A 20389-nucleotide genomic window follows, 5' to 3' on the forward strand; every position below is an offset into this window, starting at 1 on the left:
ATCCTTACAGTACCTTCTAATGCTATGATTCTGTGATTCTAAGACTTCCAAAGGGGTTTGCATCCCCATTCAAACATTTTTAGGGGGCCACAAATGAAATGAGGTTGAAAACCACTAGTTTAGAGGGAAGCAGAGGAAGCTGATGACTAGGTCTAAGGAAACTGATTCTATTCCCACTTCTGCCATAGACTTGCTCTGTGCAAGTCAAAGCTCACTTTCCCCAAAGTGGACACTAATTTTTAATGACAGGTTTCAGAGTAGTAGCTGTATTAGTCTGTATTCGCAAAAAGAAAAGGAGTACTTGTGGCTATATTTTCCACTGAATGCATCCAATGAAATGAGCTGTAGCTCACGAAAGCTTATGCTCAAATAAATTTGTTAGTCTCTAAGGTGCCACAAGTACTCCTTTTCTTTTTACTAATTTTTAAGGCCTCAATTTCTGGGGGCCTGACTGAGGGGCACCTTAAGGCCTGCCTTTCAGAGGTGCTGAGTTCCCACTGACTTCAGCTGAAGTTTTAAGTGCTCAGCTTCTCTGAAAATTAGGCCAGAGGTGTGGGCTCCAGGAGGGGCAGGGGGTTAAGGGTGCGGAGGCCCAGCAGCACTTATTGTGGCTCTGATGGAGACTCCATGTGCTGTCCTTGCACCTGCAGGCTCTGCCCCCGCAGCTCCCATTGGGTGCAGTTCCCAGCCAATGGGCTGCAGGGCTCTGGCGGCCACTTCTGGGAGCTGCAGGGAGTCCACCGTAGCCCAGGGCCCCTGCTACGCCACTGGTCGGACTTTTAACGGCCCAGTTGCCGGTGTTGACAGGAGCCACGATGGTCCCTATTCGACTGGGTGTTCCGGTTGAAAACCGGATGCCTGGCAACCCTAGCTGGGAGCAGGTCTGGGGCCAGGAATGGAACCACGGCTAGGGGCCAAGTCTGGGGAATAGGGCTGCTGGCAGTGTGCACAGGAGGTATGCTACGTGGAGTCTAACTTTGGCCTTGATCCAATAGAGCTCACAAGCTCCCATCCAGATCAGGGACTGATTGTACTGAGTACTGTACAGACAGAGTAACAGAGAAGTCCTGCCTCACCGAGCTCGCAGGCTAATTCTTGTTGGTTATTTGTTTGTAATAAAACTGTTTCTATTGGGATTACAGATGACAAATCAGGACATATTTCTACCGAGCATAGGTTTGGCCAACAGTTTACAGACGTGCCAAGGGCACAGAAATCGCCCAGACGAGTTCAGAGCTACCAGCTCCTGCAATATCACTGTGAGGGTCGGAATATTTTAAGTTTCTCATGATCCCCTGATTTCCTCCATCAAACTCCATGAATTATGCATTTAGTTGAAATGGCCCATTCCCTTTACTTTCATAGGCCCAAAGCCACAGCCTGTACTCAGTTAAGGTGGCTGCCATTTCCCTGTGGCAATTGCAGGGAACTTTCATCATTTCCAATGGGACTGAAGCCAGGCTGCCCTTAGAGAAAATGGCCATTCTCTGCCCTCCATGGTTAGGGAGCTGGGCAGGAAAATGTGGAGAGGAAAAGGGGGTGGGGTGACAGGTGACTGGGGGTAGCAGGGAAAGTCAGGGTGTGGTGGGATATGGGGAGCAGCAGGGAATGTCAGGGTGCAGGAGGATATGGGGGGGCAGAGAGGGAGGCTGGGTGCAGGAGCAGGGCTAAGGGGGGGGGTTGGGGAGAGATGAAGTGACAGCTCCCCCCATAATAAGAGCGACCCCCCCCCCACAGCTGGCAGGGAGACCCACATTGTTTTCCGTGTACGTTAAAAGCAGAATTTCCGACTTCGGCGTTGCCAGCTCCAGTGACTTGCCCGGGATATTGGGGGCCCCTCGGACACCCCCAGCTCCTGGAGTACTGGGATCGGCATCCCCCAGCCCGCGGGTGGCAGCCCAGGGCCCGTCACAGCGAGTGGGGATCCCAGCTGCTCTCTAGACCAAAGCTAGGGGGCTGGAGCGCAGGACCCCCCAGTCCCGGCCAGTCTCACGGGGCGGGCAGGCTGGAGCCTGCTCCGCACACAGGCCACGTGTGGCCGCCCTGCTCCTCCACTGCAGCCCGGGTGGGGGGGTGGAGGCGGCTCCCCCCGGCACGTGTCGGGAGTGGTACGATCCGCCCGGGAAGAGGCGGCTCCCCCCGGCACGAGTCGGGAGTGGTACGATCCGCCCGGGAAGAGGCGGCTCCCCCCCGGCACGAGTCGGGAGTGGTACGATCCGCCCGGGAAGAGGCGGCTCCCCCCGCACGAGTCGGGAGTGGTACGATCCGCCTGGGAAGAGGCGGCTCCCCCCGCACGAGTCGGGAGTGGTACGATCCGCCCGGGAAGAGGCGGCTCCCCCCCGGCACGAGTCGGGAGTGGTACGATCCGCCCGGGAAGAGGCGGCTCCCCCCCGGCACGAGTCGGGAGTGGTACGATCCGCCCGGGAAGAGGCGGCTCCCCCCCGGCACGAGTCGGGAGTGGTACGATCCGCCCGGGAAGAGGCGGCTCCCCCCGCACGAGTCGGGAGTGGTACGATCGGTCGGTGGAGCCACGGCGGCGCCCTGAGCCGGCGGGTGAGTGCGGGCGCGGGCCCGGTGTGCAGCGGCTGCGCCTCCATCCCCCGCCGCCTGCTCCCAGAGGCGCCGCCTGGCGGGGAGCCCGGCGGTGCGTTTCGCTCCGCTCCGCTCCGGAGGGGGCCGGTTCGGTCCCCGGGGCAGCCGGGACCTGTGAGCGGCAGGGCCAGGCTGAGCGTCCCCCGGCTCCTACCCCGCAGCCCGGTCTCCTCGCCCCCCAGCTCCGCGTCACCCGGCGTTTGGCCCGAGCTCTCAGAGTGTGTGGGCTGGGGGGGGACCCGGTTTCCCCCTGGACCCAGCGTGTGGCCCCGGCCCGCGGGGGGCGATGCCGGGTGGGAGCCGCCCGGCTCCTGCAGGGGGCAGTAAGGAGCTGGGCTACAGCGGTGAAGCCCCGGGACACTGCGCCTCGTTCCTGCAGCGCCTCCCGGGCTGGGGAGCGGAGGGGCGGCCAGGGCTGTGCGCTGACTAGGGGCTGGGGAGCGCTGGGGGCCTTTCATTGGCTCCTGCTGCTGACGGAATCCCAAAGCAGGAGGGGAGGGCAGCTCAGTGCTTCGAGCATTGGCCTGCTAAACGCAGGCTTGTGAGCTCGATCCTAGAGGGGGCTGTTTAGGGATCTGGGGCGAAAATTGGGGACTGGCCCTGCCTTGAGCGGGGGGGCTCGACTAGATACCTCCTGAGGTCCCTTCCCACCCAGATGTTCTGTGATTCACTGTGGCAGCGGTCTGCGGATTGAGCCAGTGACCCCTGGAGTAAACGCATTCGCTCCCTAGCTCAGTTCTTTGTTCTGGGGAGGGTGATAATAAGGCGGGTGCGAGGCTGAGCGGTTGTAAAGCGCTTTGAGATGCTTGGCTGAAAGGTGCCGTAGGGGAGCAAGACATCATTCACGGATACAGAGAGCATCTTTCCTCTCCAGGAAGAAAAGGAGGACTTGTGGCACCTTAGAGACTAACAAATTTATTAGAGCATAAGCTTTCGTGAGCTACAGCTCACTTCATCGGATGCATCAGACTAACACGGCTGCTACTCTGAAACCTTTCCTCTCCAGGGGCTTCCCACGCATAGCCGAGCCTGCCAGCGGGCCCTCTGTCTGCTTGGTCCAGGCCAGCACTAATGGCTGTGTGCACGCTTCCCTTTTCAGTCGTGTTTAACACACTTACTAGCAGGATTGTAAATTCTCGTGTGGATGCTCAAGGGCAGGTTATCTAAAGGGCTCCACCTGCTGGGGGCCTAACTGGGAGCTGAACATCGGGCTCCAGAGATGGACAGGGAGCACTAGAGTATCTGGCCCTGAGTTTTTTTGGAAATTCTGGCCCCCTGTTGCTGGCAGAGGCCAGGTTTTTAAAAGTGCATCGTTGGTCGGGAAGACAAGGCCCAAGGGTCTGTATAATCCTTAGCCCTTGTGGTCGTGGGTGGAGCAGTGCTGGGTACTGCCGGGTGCTCTGCCTGGGTATGAAAAAAATCTCTCCCACCCAAGCTGTGTAATAAGTTCCCCTTCTGATTTCCCTGCATGCCTCCCCATGAACCAAACTGTGAATCTCACATGCGTAGCTGAAGACTCCAGCTATCTCGCATTTATATGTGCTGCCGGTTTACACCTTTCCTTTCTACCTTTGCTCCCAGACTGGCACCTGCTGTCGGGTGTCTCCAAACGTCCTAGGTCTATTCTTGAATTTGTGGTTGGGCTTGAACACTTGTTAACTAACGTGATTGTAAATTGCAGAGAGGATGCTACAGAAAGTCCTCCGGACACAAACTAGGGTTAAACATGACTAGCAAAAAGCGGTTGTGTCCTGTCCACACCAGAATTTTCAATTCTGTTTGTGAATGCATTAAAACCTGACTGTGGAGTTTCATCTATCCCAGAGTATTGGAGACCTGACCCCTCTTTCTCATGCCCAGGTTCTTTCAGTGCCTGGTTTGTGGGAGCTGCTGGCTGTAGAGTAAGAGCAGCTGCCTCTAGCTGGAGACCCCCGAGACTCTCCACCCAGGCGCCATGGTGACTGAGGAGGAAGTGGAGGCCATCGGCCGGACACTGGTGGACACGATGCAGCCCCTGAAGGCTCGTTTCCGAGCCCTCTTCACCCTGCGCAATGTGGGTGGCCGTGCCGCCATTGACTGGATTAGCCAGGCTTTTGGGGATGAGTCTGCCCTTCTGAAACACGAGCTGGCGTACTGCCTGGGGCAGATGCAGAATGAGCATGCCATCCCCTGCCTGGTCCGGGTACTGCAGGACACCAGCCAGGAGCCCATGGTGCGTCATGAAGCAGGTACGAGAGCTCAGGGTGTGAGCGGGGCTCTGTCCTGGTTCCATTGGCACAGAGGCCCTTGCTAGTCCAGTCCGAAACGGGGGCTGATGTAGCGTGGCAGGGCAGGGATGGATGGAATTGTGGCTGTGAGTCACAGCTTGTTCCTGGTGGGGCAGGAACATGTGCCAACCCTTTCCTGGTGTGTCTTATTTCCAGCTCTGTGCTGGCTGGCACCTTAGGGGGCAGAGCCAATGCTCCACTTCACATTGCTGGCTCCCCGTGTGCAGTGGCTGGCTATGTGAGGAGCAAGGTGGCTCCTAACTCCCCTGCACAGCCCCCCCGATGGAGCTCAGGGCTTCTGAAGCAGACCTCACATGGTGATGCTTGTACAGTGAATCCAAGCTCCAGAGGTTGATGCTAAACTCACTGGGGTGTGATGTTGCGGACATCTCCTCAACGCCAGGCCAAAGCTGCTTCCCGTCCCCGCAAAATGCCAACTCGTCTTTGCTCCGGTGCCATGTGCTGCGTTTCCCTCTCTCTTTTCGTAGCTCGGCTGTTGCTCTTTAGAAGCGCCACAGCCAGGCTTATGGCAGGGCTGCGCCCCCCCTGCCTTCAACCCCAGGGGAGGGGCAAGGCTTGTTAACAGTGACAGCAGCAGCAGTGTGATAACTTGTCTCTGCGAGCGCCGCAGAACCCCCACCACCCATTAGCTGGCTTAGTCTCCACCTTTGGTCTGTGTTCCAGGGGAAGCTTTGGGAGCAATTGGGAACCCCCAGGTGCTGGATGTTCTGAGATGTTATTCAGAAGACCCGGTGATCGAGGTAAAGCTTTCTCTGCATTCACCTGCCAAGGGCAGCTATCAGCACTGATCATACCGCCTGGCAGCCTGGGCCAATGGGCAGAGCTTCACACTGGGACTGCAGAGATCTGGGCTCTATTCCCAGCTCTGCCACTCACCTGCTGAGCAACCTTGGTAAATCTCTTCCCTGCTCTGTGCCTCAGTTTCCCCTCCCATGTTGGTCTGTTGAGATTGAGCTCTTCAGAGCAGAGACTCTCTTCCTGTTTATCTGGTCAGCGCCCGGCCTAGTGGGAGCCTGATCTGCTGTAATGCTGGCACTGATGCAGGGGTCCCCAGGTGGGTAGCAATGAGTAGGGCAGTTGTTGGGGGTTATTATGCTGATGAGTGCACATGCCTCTTGTCTGTGTATTTTTTCTCATGCAGATAACAGCCCTAGTCCTGCTGGCAGTGCCTGGGAGGGGCCCTGTCTTGGGGAGTCAGTCTGCATAGCCCCATTTGATACTTGGCACGTCTGCTGCCATTGGGATTCCTGCTGACCAGGAACTGAACTGGTCCCAGTAAGGGGATTATTTATGCCCCAGAAGGCTCAGTCACCTACACAGAAGCAGTTCCTGCCTTTGTAAACCTCACTGAACAGCCGGACCCCGTGGAAGTGGAATGTCAGAGCTGCATGTCTGACTATTGGCCGCTCCATCACTCCTTTTGGGTGAGGCTTGACAGAGCTGGGTACGAGCCCTGTTGTGCCAATTGGGAAACTGAGTCGCAGAGGAGGATGTGACTTGTCAGTGGTGTCCCAGTGTGTTGGTAGCAGAGCTGGGACTGGAGTCAGGAGCTGGGACTGCCATCCCATGCTCTGACCACTAGATACTACTGCCTGGCTGGTGGGACTGCTCTCCACAGGGGATCCCAGTGAAGGTGTCTCTATCTTGTTCCGCTGCAGGTAGCTGAGACCTGCCAGCTGGCAGTCAAGAGGCTCGAATGGCTGCAGAAGAACAAAGAAGCACCCAGCGCTGGCCCCTACCTGTCTGTGGACCCGGCTCCCCCTGATGAGGAGAAGGACATCGCCAAGCTGCGGGAGACCCTGCTGGATGAGTCGCGCCCGCTGTTCGATCGGTACCGCGCCATGTTCGCCCTGAGGAACGTGGGGGGCGAGGCCGCGGCACTGGCACTGGCTGACGGTGAGAGAGCCCTGGATTGCCGATGCTGTGTCTTCTCCTTGCCCATACTGAGTCCAGAGATCCCCAGTCGGAGGCCCCACTGCTGTGCTGTCCCTGGGACCCATCCCCACATGAGCAGCTGGGCTCCCCAGCTGGGTTATATCCCTGCTATTCCCAGCACCCTTCACCAGGGGTCACCCTAGGGAGTGCCTCACCTTCCCTGGGCACAGGGCATGGGCTCAGCAGCAACCTCCCGCCTAGCCTAGGACAGGGGTGGGAAGAGCAGACGTGGCTCCCTGTCCCCCCATGTTTTGTAATCCACTTACCCCCGGGACTTGGCTCCACTGGAGCTGTTGTCCTATCCCGTGCCTGCTGGGTGGACGAGGCCACAGTGTGAGTCGCCCACTCCCTGAGGAACCCCCTGGGGGCCGTGTCTGAGTCCAGGATCCTCCATGGCAACGGACTGCGGCCAAGACTGGCCCTGTGCCGCTGGAATCCAGAGACGCAGAGCGGAGTGGGGGTGCATACAGCAGAGCCCTCGCCCTAGTGCCCTTGGCAGTGCCAACTCCCTGCCCCCTCACCAGGAATTGCCACCAAACTGTGGCGTCTCGGCTCCCTGAAAGGGGGCCAGTCACTCGTGCTCCTCCCCTTCTGATGGGCATGAGAATTCCCTGGGGCAGGCCAGAGCAGGGGCTCCCAGTGTCTGTGGGGGGACCCTCTGCCCTTCCCACGTTGGGGCGCTCCTTACTGAGAACCACTGCTCTAGGGGGCATGCCTCTTCCCCCCCCCAGCTGAGTGCGGAGCACTCCTGAACCTGCCCCTGTCCCGGGGGGGAGGGGAGAGTTCTCTGAGCTGGCTGGTGCAATTGGAGATGTTCAGAGCATTTCCAGCTGCGCTCTGGGCATCCTGATGCCCCCACTGCTGCCACCAGAGGGGGCCGGTCACCCCAGTCCGGCTGCGGGCAAGCAAACAAAGGATGACTTTAGCGCTGTGGGTGGTTCTGCAGATCCAGCCCCTTGGGAGGGACCAACCCGCAGAGCCTGAGAACCCCATGGGGCCCGTCCAGTTGTGGCCCCCAGGCAGGTCTGACCCGGTTAGGGATGAGCAGAGCTGTGTGGACCTTTCTGGAGCGAAATCCAGCCCCACTGCAAAGTCCATCAGGGCTCACTGCCTGGGGTCACTTTCCCTGCCCCCCTAGGGTCCTCTGCCTTCCCGCTGGATGGGGCTGAGTGCAGAGGGCCCAGGCCTGTCTGTCAGACAGCTATGGAGCAGGGCAAGCGCATCCCCCTCAGCCCTGCCCGGAGGGACCCTTATGTGGCCGCTGAGTCTCCATGGCCAACAGGGCCTCTGGTGGGAAAGCGTAGGCGGACCCTGTCTGACCCCCCCCACTCATTCCCCCAGGCTGAATTTGACCTCGCCGAGGGGCCAGGCTGCACCTGCCGCTATTAACCCCCTGAGCAGCTGAGTCCCCAACAACTCGCTCCCAGCTGCCTAAAGAGCAGTTGCAGCGGGAGGGTCCCCCCCCCTTCAGATCTGTGCGGAGGGTGGGGCCCAACGTCCCAGAGTGCTTTGGGTCACCACCTCCGGCCCTTTTCTCCCCAGGCCTGGTGTGCGGCAGCGCCCTCTTCCGCCATGAGATTGGCTTCGTCCTAGGCCAGATGCAACATGAGGCCTGCGTGCCCCAGCTGACAGCGGCGCTGGAGCGCTTGGCGGAGAACCCCATGGTGCGGCACGAGTGTGCGGAGGCGCTGGGCTCCATCGCCAAGGTGTCCTGCCTGGAGACGCTGCGGGCATTCGCCCAGGATGGGGAGCGGGTGGTGAGGGAGAGCTGTGAGGTGGCCCTGGACATGTATGACTATGCCAACGGCCCTGAATTCCAGTATGCTGATGGGCTGAGCAAGCTTCAGGCCTCAGGCTGAGCAGGGAGCCTGCCTTGGCCTCTGTGAGGAGCTGGGTGGCTGCCGGAGGCAGCCCCAGGGTAGGGGAGCCAGGGCCTGATTCACCCCTGCCCTGCCCAGCTGCTTGCACCAGGGCAGAGTGGGTGGGAAGCCCCATCCACATAGTCCTGTGCGCTCTGTGTCCTGGGGAGGTGGCAGCATGGGACAGCAGCAAGCCTCTTGTGCTAGCTTGTTTCTTTGAGTCCCTGGGATGGGTCAGGATCTGCGCTGGGGTCCCAGGAAAGAGGTTTCAAACAGTAGCTCTCTGTGGGGGAGCCTGCCTGGGATCTAGGGTGTGGGAGTGTCAGGCGGGGCCAGAAGGGAGAGCAGGGCTCGTCTCTCAAGTCACGGGGTGTGGGTGGGTACAAGGGACTGTCACGTAGCTGCTCAGACGGGGCCTGGGGCGGGACTCTTAGCCAGGGCTGGTTCTGCAGACTCCCTTCTCTACGGCTGTGCTTGTGCTCCAGCTCCACCGCTGCTGGGGGCCTCATGCGTTGGGCAAAGCCCAGCGTTGTGCTGCGCCGTTGGCAGGTGTTTCAGGAGGCGACGCGCTGCTCACCGCGGTTGCAGGCCTGCCAGACCCCAGCCAAAGCCTCTGCCTGTTTGGCCCTAGCACCGCTAGCTGAGTATCTGCCCCTGGGCGCGGCTCAGACAGAGCCAGAGAGCACCTGGGTTTTCAACCTGCCCCTGGGTCTTTGCAGGCCTGGCTTTGTACTCACAGTGACATGTGCTGTGCGGGGGGTGGGGGGCTGCCGTGCAGTGAGGCTGGGTGCCTGCTCTGGAAATCTGGCCTTCAATTTTCCTCCTCCCTGGGCAATGGCGGTAGAGAGGGAAGCTGCATTGCCCCAGAGCTCCCCTCTAGTGCTAGCCAGGGAGCAGACCTGCCAGGGCAACACAAACCCTGCCCACGGCTGCCTTCTCTGAGCCCTGGCCTGTGGGCAGAGGAGTGGGGGGCCGCTGATGGCACTGCTATGGTCACAGCCGCCCTGTAGCACTGTGGGCACGTAGGAGGGTGGGAGTGTAGGGGCTGGAGGTGGGAGCTTTGCAGCCGTGTGCCAGCGAGTTCCAGCAAGGTGATCCAATGGGGAGCCCTCTAGAACTACCGCCCCTCGGTGTGTGCAGAGCGCAACGTCGAAGGCAGAGCTGGTCTAGTCTCTGCGGGGATGGGGCCGTCTTGCAGCAGATGGAGCCTGTGGGGGCCTGTCGGATACAGCCATTCACTTGTACTGGGGCTTGAAAAGGCTTGCGGGGAATAAATGGAATGGGGGAAAGTCTGGCATCGACCTGCCTCTTTTCAGCACTGGACCAAGGATGCCTTTCTTCCTCTGCTGGGCCTTTGCCCCCAGTGGCCAGTGTTCCTTCTGTCTCATCTACTGGGCCTTTGCCCTCTGCAACCAGCCACGCAGCCGGGGTTCAGATTGTCTCACCTGCTGGACCTTAGCCCCTGGCCCGGAGACATACGGCCACGGTTCACAAAGCTGTGCCATCCCTGGGCACAAAGGGCCAGGTGGCTCTTGGAAAGAAGGTGTGAACACTGCCCTGGCACAGAGAAGGGCTCACCCTGAGGGCAGGAGCCCTGCCAGTCAGCACTGAGCTAGTATAACGATAGCACCTAGCAGTCCCAGCTAAGATCCAGGCTCTGCTGTGCTAGGCACTGATCAGCAAGGGTCCCTGCCTTGATTTACTGGGAGGGTGGTTTATAAGGCACAAGTAGAGTGAACAGCACCAAGGGGGCAAAGGGATGTTACTGCTATGGGAGTTGGGGGGAGGGGCACAAGGTGGGAGAGTGTTGGAGTAAACCGCTGGTCGGCACAGGGCAGAGAACCGCTGGAATGAAGTGGCTGGGCACTGACTGCCAAGGTGTAAGTAGGGTGGGTGGGAGCCCCTGGGCCCTAACCCCTCTGAGCCTGCACTTGAGCACCATAGCTTGGACTCATGCAGCTGAGCCTGGTTCCCCGGTGACTTGTGATGTCACTAGCCCCAGGGCACAGCCAGGTGGGTCACTGCCCATTGGCATGGTGCAGTTTTCACAGTGTCATCCCAGCCTGCAGGCAGTGGGGAATGGGGCTGGGGTGCGGTTTGGCCATGAGTTTGCTGCTGTGGGGTGGGTTGGACACATCGCCTGGGCCCTTCGACTGCCTGTCTCTGGCATCTGAGCTCCCCTGCCAAACACCAGCACTCACGGATTCCCAGGGCCCAGCTGGTCTGACCCGGGCAGCACGGGCCAGAGACCTGCCCCCAAATCCCTCGGAAAATCGTTCCCATGGTTAATTACATGCACCTTAATGTCCACCCATCTTTCTAGTTGCTGTGTCTGGCTTCGGCTTTCAGACACAGGACTGTGTCAGCCCCTCTCACTAGATGGAAGAGCCGAGGATTAAATACCTGTTCCCTGCATAGATACTTGGAGTGGGAGCAAGACCCCCTATAACCCTCCCTGGGTTCAGCTAAATGGGTTGTGCTCTGAGTCTCTTGGTACATGGCAGGTTTTCTAACCATCATCCTCACGGCTCCTCTCTGACCTTCTCCAGTGATCAGTGCCCTTGGACTGGCGGCACCAGGCCAGGACAGCAACTCTACAGGGCTCTGCTTCCAGGGCCAAGGGGCGCTGGGCTGTGACACCAGGTCACTCGTGGATGCTTGGAGTGATCCCAGGCGTGAGCCTGGTGGTTTGTGTGGCAGCAGGGCCTGGTGGCTTTGGCCTTGCTTTCCCCTCATTCTTTCCTGGCTGCTCCCAGGCCAGCAGCTGCGTCCGGTTTGTTCACAGATGCTTTTTCCTCGGCAAAAGCACTTTGTGAGTCACTCTCCCTCAATCCTCTTATTTCCTAAACCCTCTAATGCGGCTGCTGCACTTTGCTGGGGTGGGAGTGGGGCAAAGACCTGCAGCCTACCCAGCTCCTGGGAGGGGAAGCGAGTGTCCTGCCAGGGGCTAATGCACTGGGTGGGCAGGGGGGGCTGGGAGAGCCATGTCAGTGGCATTGGATGGGCAAGAGACTGGCAAAGGAAAGTCCAGTGGTCATGGGAGTTGCTGGGTATGGGGGGGCATGTATTGGGGTTCTGCTGGGTATGGGCTGGGTGGAGTCGGTGTCCGGTAGGGCCGGGGGTCCTGGGGTGGTTGGGAGCCAGCTGAAGGGGACAGTTCTCCGTAATGTTGTTCCGCAGGGGGACGGGGCCAAAACCCTTCAACTGTTTCTGCGACCCAGACTGTGCAGCTGAGCATTCTGGCTTCGGGGGGCGAGGGGAGATTCTGACCCTCTCTTGCCCTGGGAGCTGGTTCCCTGCCTGGCTGGGGAAGGCCTGGGGACTTGAACCTGGGTCACCCACATCTGGGAAACCAAGAAGTCTCCATGGATGGTTTGGGCTTCAACACAGAGCACATGCTGGCAACGTCACTTGGCTGGCAATGTTCGGCGCAGCCCTTGAGCTGGGCCGGTAGCTGACCCGACAGCAGGGGCCGCCGTGCCCCTCGGGGGGTGTTAGTGCCAGAGGCTGATACGACTCTCGGATGGTTTAGCTGTTAGAGCTCTTGGTATCAACTCTCATACAGCTGGGGGAAACTGAGGCACAAAGAGGCAAGGTGACTCAAGGTCACGGGGTGAGTCAAGGGCAGAGCTGGGAATAGAACCCAGGAGTCCTGGCCCTCTGAACTTCTTGTTGGGGGAGGGAAGTGGAGAGTCCAATGCTGCTGGAAGTCCCAGGCGGAGACACTGAAGCCCTAGAAGAGAACCTGGGAGAGCCCCTTCAGCTGCGAACCCCCTGGCCCAGCTGGGTCCTGGCCCTTTGACAAATGCTGCCTCTCAAACACCTGGGTTAGTGTCATTTCAACAGAGCTGTAAAACTGCCACCCCCTGGCAGATGGGGCAAAAGCTGGCCCTGTGCCCCAGCCAAATTCCAGCTTGGGTAATCCCTGCCTGGCTCCCTACATTCCTGTGATTTCCATTGTGGGGTGTTCAGGTCTGGGGCAGGCAATGTAGCTCCTTACTGTACAGCTGCCATGCTCTGCCCCAGAGGTGGCTGCACTGCTGCACTAGCTAGGCTGACTCCCAAGCATCCACAGTGCAGCAGGCTTGTGGGGCAATTTCTCCAAGTGGGATGGGCAGGGAGGACAGTGGGCAAAGCCTTTCCTATGGCCCAGGCCATATTAATATGCATGTGAAAATTGGATCATTAATGGCTAGTCAGTGACACTGGAGATCATGGATCCCCCCTCCCCTGCTGTGAGTGTCCTGAGCCAGCTTTGGACATGAAACTAGCATCTGCCCTGGAAACAGCCCCAGGCCCCAGCCCCTTTGACTGAGTTGCTTTTGGGTGGGGGGGGGCAGTTGGGTCCCTGTCAACAGCAGGACACCAGCTGGATCCAGGGCCCCAAACGCAAGGAGTCAGATTCACTGGTATCAGTTTGCTTGGCAGCTGGGCTGGCCCTGGAGGTGCCTCCCCAACCCCCTCAAAGGAGCCCCTTTTGCCCCCCCCCCGGCCCAATGGCAGGAACAGGCGTCCCCTGTGCAGGGACGTCCCTTGCTGGTCTCACACCATCTGTCCAGGAGATTCCAGCCTGGAAGGGATTAGCTCCGCCTCGGGCGAGCCGTTCCTCCTCAGAGCTGTGGGCACTTGGCTTTCATCCGCTACCCCAGGGCCAGTCTGCCAACCCCAGCTGCTAAGCGCTCGTCACCGGCTGTGTGAGCTCCCGTAGGGCAGCAGCAGGGTCCGATGTGCCTGGTATTTGGGAGCCCTGCGGCATCTCGGCCGCTCCCGGGGGTAAGATTTCCAGAGGTTCTGAGCCTGGCACAGCCAGAGGCAGACGATGGGGTTGGGGACGTGGCTCGATCCTGCCCAGCTGCTCTAAGTGCATCCAAGGCAAAGCCTGGCCAGAAGCCCCATATCCAGCCTCCTCCTCCTCCCCCGGCCGGGTGCTAGGAGCCACTGCGGGGAGCTCATCCCCTTATCCTAGGAGTGGCCTGTGGGCCAGGGGCTGGTCGGACACGCGTGGCACCCAGGAGAGAAGGGTCGGTGCAATCCTGACAGCACCCCCGACTGCCTCCCTCTTATGACCACACTCAACTTAACCTGCTGAGCCCAGGCCGTCCAGTCCCTCCAGACCCCGTCGGGGGCAGAGAAAGGCCTGAGAGGGCCCTGGGCTCCCCCTGCCCGGGTGCAACTTGCAGATCTCATCTGAGAGGGGAGTTCGCGCCCCCCAGCTTTGGTCTTCCTCCATGCGTGGGGCTTGCTGAGCAGAAGTTGGAGTGCTGGGGGCAGATGGGAGCCCCTCCTTCCACAATACTGGGGCCCCCGAATCTGAGTCACCACTGACCTAGCAGGGGTCGCACCTGCTGCATTCCAGCTGCACCCTGGGGCTCTTTGGCTGCCTGCCCTGTCGCAAGAGCTGTGAGTCCCGCCGGGCCCAGTGACAGGGCCGGGGAGTCTGGCGCAGGCTGTTCACGGACGTTGGTTTCCACCTGGCAAGATCTCACAGGCGGCAGTGCTGGGAACCGAGTGTGAAGCCGCTGCCTGGCATTGCCTCTGGAACCAGGGGCCCAGGGGCCAGCCAGCAGGAGCTGGGGTGGCAGCGTTGGGTAGTGCAGGACGTCGAGGAGGGCTGCACAGATTCAGAGGGCCGGCGGGGGCTGACATGGCCTTTTCAGGCAGCAGCAGGACCCTGGCTCCTGGCAGGGGCGCGACTGATGGCACGCTGGGGATGCGGCACTTGCTGCAGGACGCCCCGGAGCGGGAGGAGGCCCTGTACACAGACTACAAGCCCCCAGCCCTGGACGCCGTCCGCCTGCCCTGCTACGTTCTGTACCTGCTGATGGCAGCGCTGATTGTGGGGCTCGTTGCCTATGCCATCATGGGCCATTTGATCAAGGACCTGGTGCACGACTTCGCCGGTGAGTGTCCCTGGGATGTGCCGGGCAAAGCCCATGGGGCAGGTGGGTGTGAGCAGTCAGTGGACAGGGATGCGCAGGGCTCACTGGGTAGTGCTCAAGGTGCAGGTGAGTGTGAGCAGTCAGTGGCAGGGATGTGGGCCTGGGGCATGGATCAGGTGGCTCCGAGATGGGGAATGAGACGTGGACATCTCAGCTTCAGATCAGCTGCTCCAGCCACCCTGCATCAGCGCTGGCGGGATGCTGCTCCTGTCTTGTGGCTGCCAGGCAGCCTCCACCCAGGGAATTGGGGACCTTGGAGGATGAGGTTGACATTCACTGATCCCTTTGCTTGTAGCCTCAGTGCCAATGCCAGGCTAGCCATGGGTGAGGCGTGGGTGCCAGGGGTAGCTGATCTCAACCCACTGTGGTTGGCTCCCAGTCCGTCTCCCCTTGACTGATGACCCAGCTCTGAACAGACAGCACCCAGTGCCAATGCGGTGCAGCCCCCTCTGGGATGGGACAGAGCAGCTGTTAGTGGTGCAGAACAATGAGGAGTGACAGTGTGTGGCGGGGCAGAGCGAGGCTGCCCAGGATGTCTGAAGAAACGGGGGGTCCATCTGGGCTGTTGGGGGAATTTGGGCAGGATGCTGCGGTCACCAGACCAGGGATCCTTCATGAGAACAAGTGTCAGTGACCCCTCAGCCTCTGCTGCCCGGGACCCAGGGCAGGGCACTGCCCTGCAGCATGGAGGCACCTACTAATCTGCCAAGGCTATTGCTTGCCTGTGTCTGCAGCACACGGCTGAGTGGCCCTGCCCGCTTGCCCTGGGCCCAGCCACCTCGCGCGCAGGCTATTTCCAGGTCGGGCCCTTGGGCTGCCCCGGGTGTTATTTCAGGGCGGGTGAGGACGATGCCCCTTCTCATCTCTGTGTCTCTGTGTTTAGACTGGGCCTTTGGGCCGAAGCCAGAGGAGCAGCTGGAGGTCAGCGGGGGGGGCCGCTGTGGAGAAGGCGATGGGGGTGCAGGAGAGGCGAGAGGAGGAGACTGCCATGGAGGGGCAGGGCTGCCAAGCTCCCTGCACCCTGCCTGGGATGGAAGCCCCCCTGACACCACCCCCCATCTCCCCCAGCAGATCCATCATCTCCACAGACCCTCACCGGAAGAAGTTCTTCTAAGGCACAGCTTGGCACAGGCACTGGGGGCAGCTCGGGCAGTGGGACTGGCAGAGTGGGCATCGGGGCTGGCCAAGTGGGTGATGGGGACAGTGGGGGGCAGAAGGGCTGGCGGAGTCGGTGCTGTGGGCAGTGGGTCTGCTGGAGTGGGTGCTGGGGCGGCAGAGCAGGAACTGCAGGCAGGGCCCATGGCACATGCCCCCTTAGCCAAAGGGGGATGTGAGCTGGAAAAGGCAGATCCAGCTCCAGATTCCAATCTCCCCACCCTGGGCTGGTGCTCTCTGGGGTCTGGGGTGGGCCCCCTAGAAGGGAAGGGCCGTGAGCCCCACTGGGACCCTGCCCCCTTCCAGAGATGAGACCTGACTCCCAGATCTGGCCTCTCTCTCCTTCCCCATGCCCATGTGGGGAGGGCAGGGGCCTGAGAGGCCCTGGCCCACCCGTTGTCTCCCTTGTGCTGACAGTCCTCACATGGCCTCTCTGGGTCCGCTCGCTCTGTGCTGATCTCAGTGCTGTTGCCAGGGCAGCAAGGGCTAATGGGAAGTGCCAGCCCCCTAGGGCTTTCACTGTCCCCATGAGGGCAGGGTTTTGCCTATAGATGGCACTGGAAGCTAAGGCACTCAAGTCTGATCCTGGCTGGGACGTTGACTCGTCCTGCACCCTGGGATGGAGGGGAAGTGGGGGGATGCGCGGCTGGGGGTATTGGGGTCTCTAAAGCACTTAGCATCCATCTAGCCTCCTCAGAGAGGTAGAGGGGCTTCCACTGTCCACTAGGGGGCAGCAGCTCCATGGGGCTGACAGGGCAACTTGCCCCCTCAGCTCCAGCTGCCAGCGTGGGCCTGTGGGGCTGGGCAGATGCAGACTCCCCGGCAGAGGGGCCTGGTCAGGCCAGGGCCCAGCCTGCCAGGGCCCAAAGCCAGGATCAAGACTAGCAGGCAGAGAAGGAGTCACTCGACCCATGCTTCACTGCATCCACTGCTCGTGCTGGGCTGTCAGTGCAACGGCAGAAGGGTTCATTGCTTTCGACAAGTGGCTCCCATCTCAGGTTGGACAACTTGTGACACCAAATCCATATGGGTGAGCTCTCTCTTGAAAGCTGGCACCCTAGTGCTGGTCATACTCCCAGTGTGGGAATAACGTAACCACACTGGAATTTACGTCCATATGGGTAAGGTTCAAAGCTGCACCCGGTAGTGATACATGATACAGTGATGCAGGAGCAGCCACCCTCCCCAGTTAGCCAGTGCTGTAATGCACGGCTCAATTCTCCCCCATTGTGCCATCCCAGAACAGACACTGGAAACCCATCCCAAACAGCCACAAATAATCGGAACTGCTGGGGGTAAACTGGGACCAGTGTAACAGCCAGGGGGTTGCCCTGCCTGGGACCACAGTGTGGGGAGAGGCTGAGGAGATGGCGTGTTCGGCAGAAGGTTCATGGATGGTTGGATCCTGATTCCTGTGACACCAGCTCTGCAGTGGCAGGAGTTCGGGGGAGGGGGCACCCATTGTGTTAGGAGCAGGGAGCAGGTCACAAGTGCAGGCCCTGCTTTGTATGTTAACCATTTGTGTCCAACATGCTCTCTGGCTTCTAGGGGTCCCTCAGCTCTTTCCTAGATACACCTGCTTTGGTTTCAGGACAAGGAGCAGGGGGGTTACAGGGACTTAGAAAACTGGGCACACTGCTCCCTTTATAGGCAGAGGGTCTGGACATCCATGAGTAGCCAGTGTCAGGGGGATCACAGGGGAATGTTCCAGAAGGCCTTGGGGATGCATGTGCAAGGAAAGGAGAGGGCGAGTGGCCGAAAGGCTGGTGGTGTTAGCTCCCACCCGCTTACCCCAGGCAAGACTCCTTCATGTTGGGGGTAGCAAGGTGGCTCCCAAGCCAGGCACCCCTGAGAACTGTGATACACTCCCCATAGCTCTGGGGAGGGCAGGCCAGGGCTGGTTAGCCAGTGGACTCAGGGCTGCCTGGCCAGAGTCAGCTGCTCTCTAGGGCGGGCTCCCCTTGCAGTCAGAGCAGCCCAGTGGATGCTGTGCATTTCCCACCAAAAGGGGAAAGAAACAAATACAAACGGGGGCTTGGAAATCTTTGTGGATTTTCCCAACGTTTAGACCAAACGAAAGCGAAACATTCCCAGCCCCCAGCCCCCACCCCCGCATTCCCCGCCCTTCTCTCCCTTTCATTAGTTTTATGGTTTTCATTTAAAAAAATCAGCAAATGTAATGTAATGACGTGTTACCCAATTCTCAGTGATCATGTTGGGTTCGGGGGAACAAAATCCACTCTTGGGGGAGAACATTTTGGTCAATAAAGACCCTTGGACACCTAGGCCTCAAAACAACAAGACTCCATCTGGGGGCACTTAAGGGTGGCGGGGTGTGTGGTTTGGGACTCTTCATCACACTCCCTGGAGTTAGCCAGGCCAGCCTGAGCAGGGCACCCCTTCCGCCCCCCTGCCCACCCCATGGCTGGAGCACTGTGTATGGGGGTTGCTGCCCAGTTCTGCCCTGGCTGCCTGGATGACGATGTGGACAGCTGGGCAAGGAGGCCAGGTTTGTGAGAGAGCTGAGCACAGCTGGAGCCAGATGCAGGTTTGGGTTCGGTTCTCAGCCAGGGCTGTGGGAGTCCGCCCCGAATCGGCCCCCACCATGCCTCCACTGTCCGGTCAGGCCGGAAATTGGGGAGCTCCTCAGCTGCACCTGAACCCACGCTGGGAAATGGAGTGGGGCTGCCATCCTGAGAACATGCTGTCTGGGCCCCAGAGCTGTCATCTTTCCCGTGCGCTGCTTCCCTCCTGGCGTCCCACAGGCTGTGATGGTCAGCCACTGGCGGGCACCGAAACCCACTTGGTGCTTCTCTGCCGCAGAGTGAGGGAGGCCCCTTGAAACAGCTGCTTAGATTCCAGCTGCTGGCCTCAGGAGGGCCCGGGCAGGTGGTGCTGGGCCAGAATCAATTGGCTGAGGCGTTGCAAGAAATGTGCACACTCACGTTCTGCTGCTGACGCTCACCTCGCTCGTGCACGTGCATAGAGGCCTTTCCCCACAGCACACACACAGATGTATGCACACACACACACACACTCTGCAGATACATATACCTGTGCACACATTACAGACGTGTGTTCACACACATGTGCGTCATGCCATGGGCATTCCCCCACAGCACACACTAGGGTTGCCAATTTGCCAAAACCAGACACTACAGCCCCTTCCCCCCAGCTCCATCGCTTGCTCCCTCCTCCCCCCAGGACTCACCTGCTGCATGAAAAGTCGGGATGGGAGGAGCTGACAGGGAGCCCGCCTGCCCAATTGGGGCACGGTGGGGAGCAGGGGTGTGGGGGTCGATCCCTGGAGCAAGGGGCCGGAGAGAGTTGGGGCTCTGGGAGGCTGAGAAGCCCTGCCAGGCTATCACAGGCAGCGAGCCCGGCTGCCAGCCCTGCCCCTCAAATTGTGCATGCTGTCCGGATCCGTCCACCTGGCGGCACCAGTGCCTCTCTCTCTGCGGAGCCGGGAGCCAGAGCCTCAGATTAAGCTTCTCTTCATCAGCTGAGCTCCTTCAGCTGCAGCTGCCCTTTGCGCCCTTCGGCAGCAGAGGGGTCCAGTCAGCTTTTCAAAAACCAGACACCTGGCAACCCACGCACGCACACACACATACTCTGAAGATACATACCCATGTGCACACAACAGTGCAGTCATGTGTGTACACACACACATGCTCTGCAGACGCATGCACACACTTCCACTGGCCTTCCCACACATACACAAACACACACACTCACATTTTGTGTTCCAAGCAACTGTGGAGTTGAGCTTGCTGCTGACAGCCTGTCGAGAGGATTTTACTGTCAGTTCTCTGCCCCCTGCACCTCACCCTATCCCAAGCACTAGCCCCCCGGGGAGGGGCAGGCCCAGAATTTGGATGCAGCTCAGGAGAGCTCGACAAGGCCTGGCGCTGGATCAGCCTCCCTCCCCTTCGGGGCAGCATGGAAGTTAGGGGGGACAAGATGTGAGGGGGGAGCTGGGGGTTAGGGGTTGTCTCTGGCAGCCTTGTTCTCTTCTGCGTCCCAAGCAATGCTGCATCCCTGGAGGCTGCTCGGGGTGTCTGAACTGCAGGGAACTGACTGGAATTTACCCCAGCTGCTGGGGCCAGTGTTCCCCTGGCTAGGGTTCCACTTGTTCCCCAAACACACTGTGAGATGCTGGGACGGCCGTTCTGGGTCCATCTGGAGGCCTCCCCATTCATTTCTTCCTCCTGGTTGCCGGCTGGCACCTGCAACAGGCCTGTCTGCTAGGGATGCCAGGTGTCGGGGTGCCAGGTGTCCAGCAGGCCTGTCTGCTAGGGGTGCCAGGTGTCCGGGTTTCGACCGGAACACCCACTCAGAAAAGGACCCTGGCAGCTCCAGTCGGTGCTGCTGACCAGGCTGTTAAAAGTCCGATCAGCAGTGCAGGCCAGACCCAGAAGCAGTCGCCAGGTCCCTGCGGCCCCTAGGCCAGGGAGGCGCCGTGCACTGCCCTTGCCCCCAGCGCCGGCTCCGCAGCTCCCATTGGCCGGGAACTGCAACCAATGGGAGCTGCGGGGCTGGGGGGGGAGTAGGCAGTGCCTGTGGGTGTGAAGGCAGCGCGCACCGGGTAGAGCCGCCTGCCTGCCCATGCGCCTAGAGGCTG

General features: G+C 60.0%; 1 protein-coding gene across 5 annotated transcripts; it reads left to right on the plus strand.

Moving 5' to 3' along the window:
* Positions 1-2086: 2086 nt before the first annotated feature.
* On the plus strand, positions 2087-10062 carry DOHH (deoxyhypusine hydroxylase). Of its 5 annotated transcripts, none has more exons than XM_043502797.1 (5): positions 2087-2132; positions 4453-4820; positions 5544-5620; positions 6539-6776; positions 8358-10062. In XM_043502797.1, the coding sequence occupies exons 2-5, from the start codon at positions 4547-4549 to the stop codon at positions 8672-8674; spliced, it is 906 nt and encodes a 301-aa protein (XP_043358732.1). In that variant the 5' UTR covers positions 2087-2132; positions 4453-4546; the 3' UTR covers positions 8675-10062. The 5 variants fall into 5 exon arrangements, with proteins under 5 accessions (XP_043358732.1, XP_043358731.1, XP_043358730.1 ...); XM_043502796.1 differs by lacking the exon at positions 2087-2132 and adding an exon at positions 2165-2282; XM_043502795.1 differs by lacking the exon at positions 2087-2132 and adding an exon at positions 2225-2331.
* The last annotated feature ends 10327 nt before the right edge of the window (positions 10063-20389 follow it).

Source organism: Dermochelys coriacea, chromosome 25 (genome assembly GCF_009764565.3).
Source record: "Dermochelys coriacea isolate rDerCor1 chromosome 25, rDerCor1.pri.v4, whole genome shotgun sequence".
Lineage (NCBI taxonomy): Eukaryota > Metazoa > Chordata > Testudines > Dermochelyidae > Dermochelys > Dermochelys coriacea.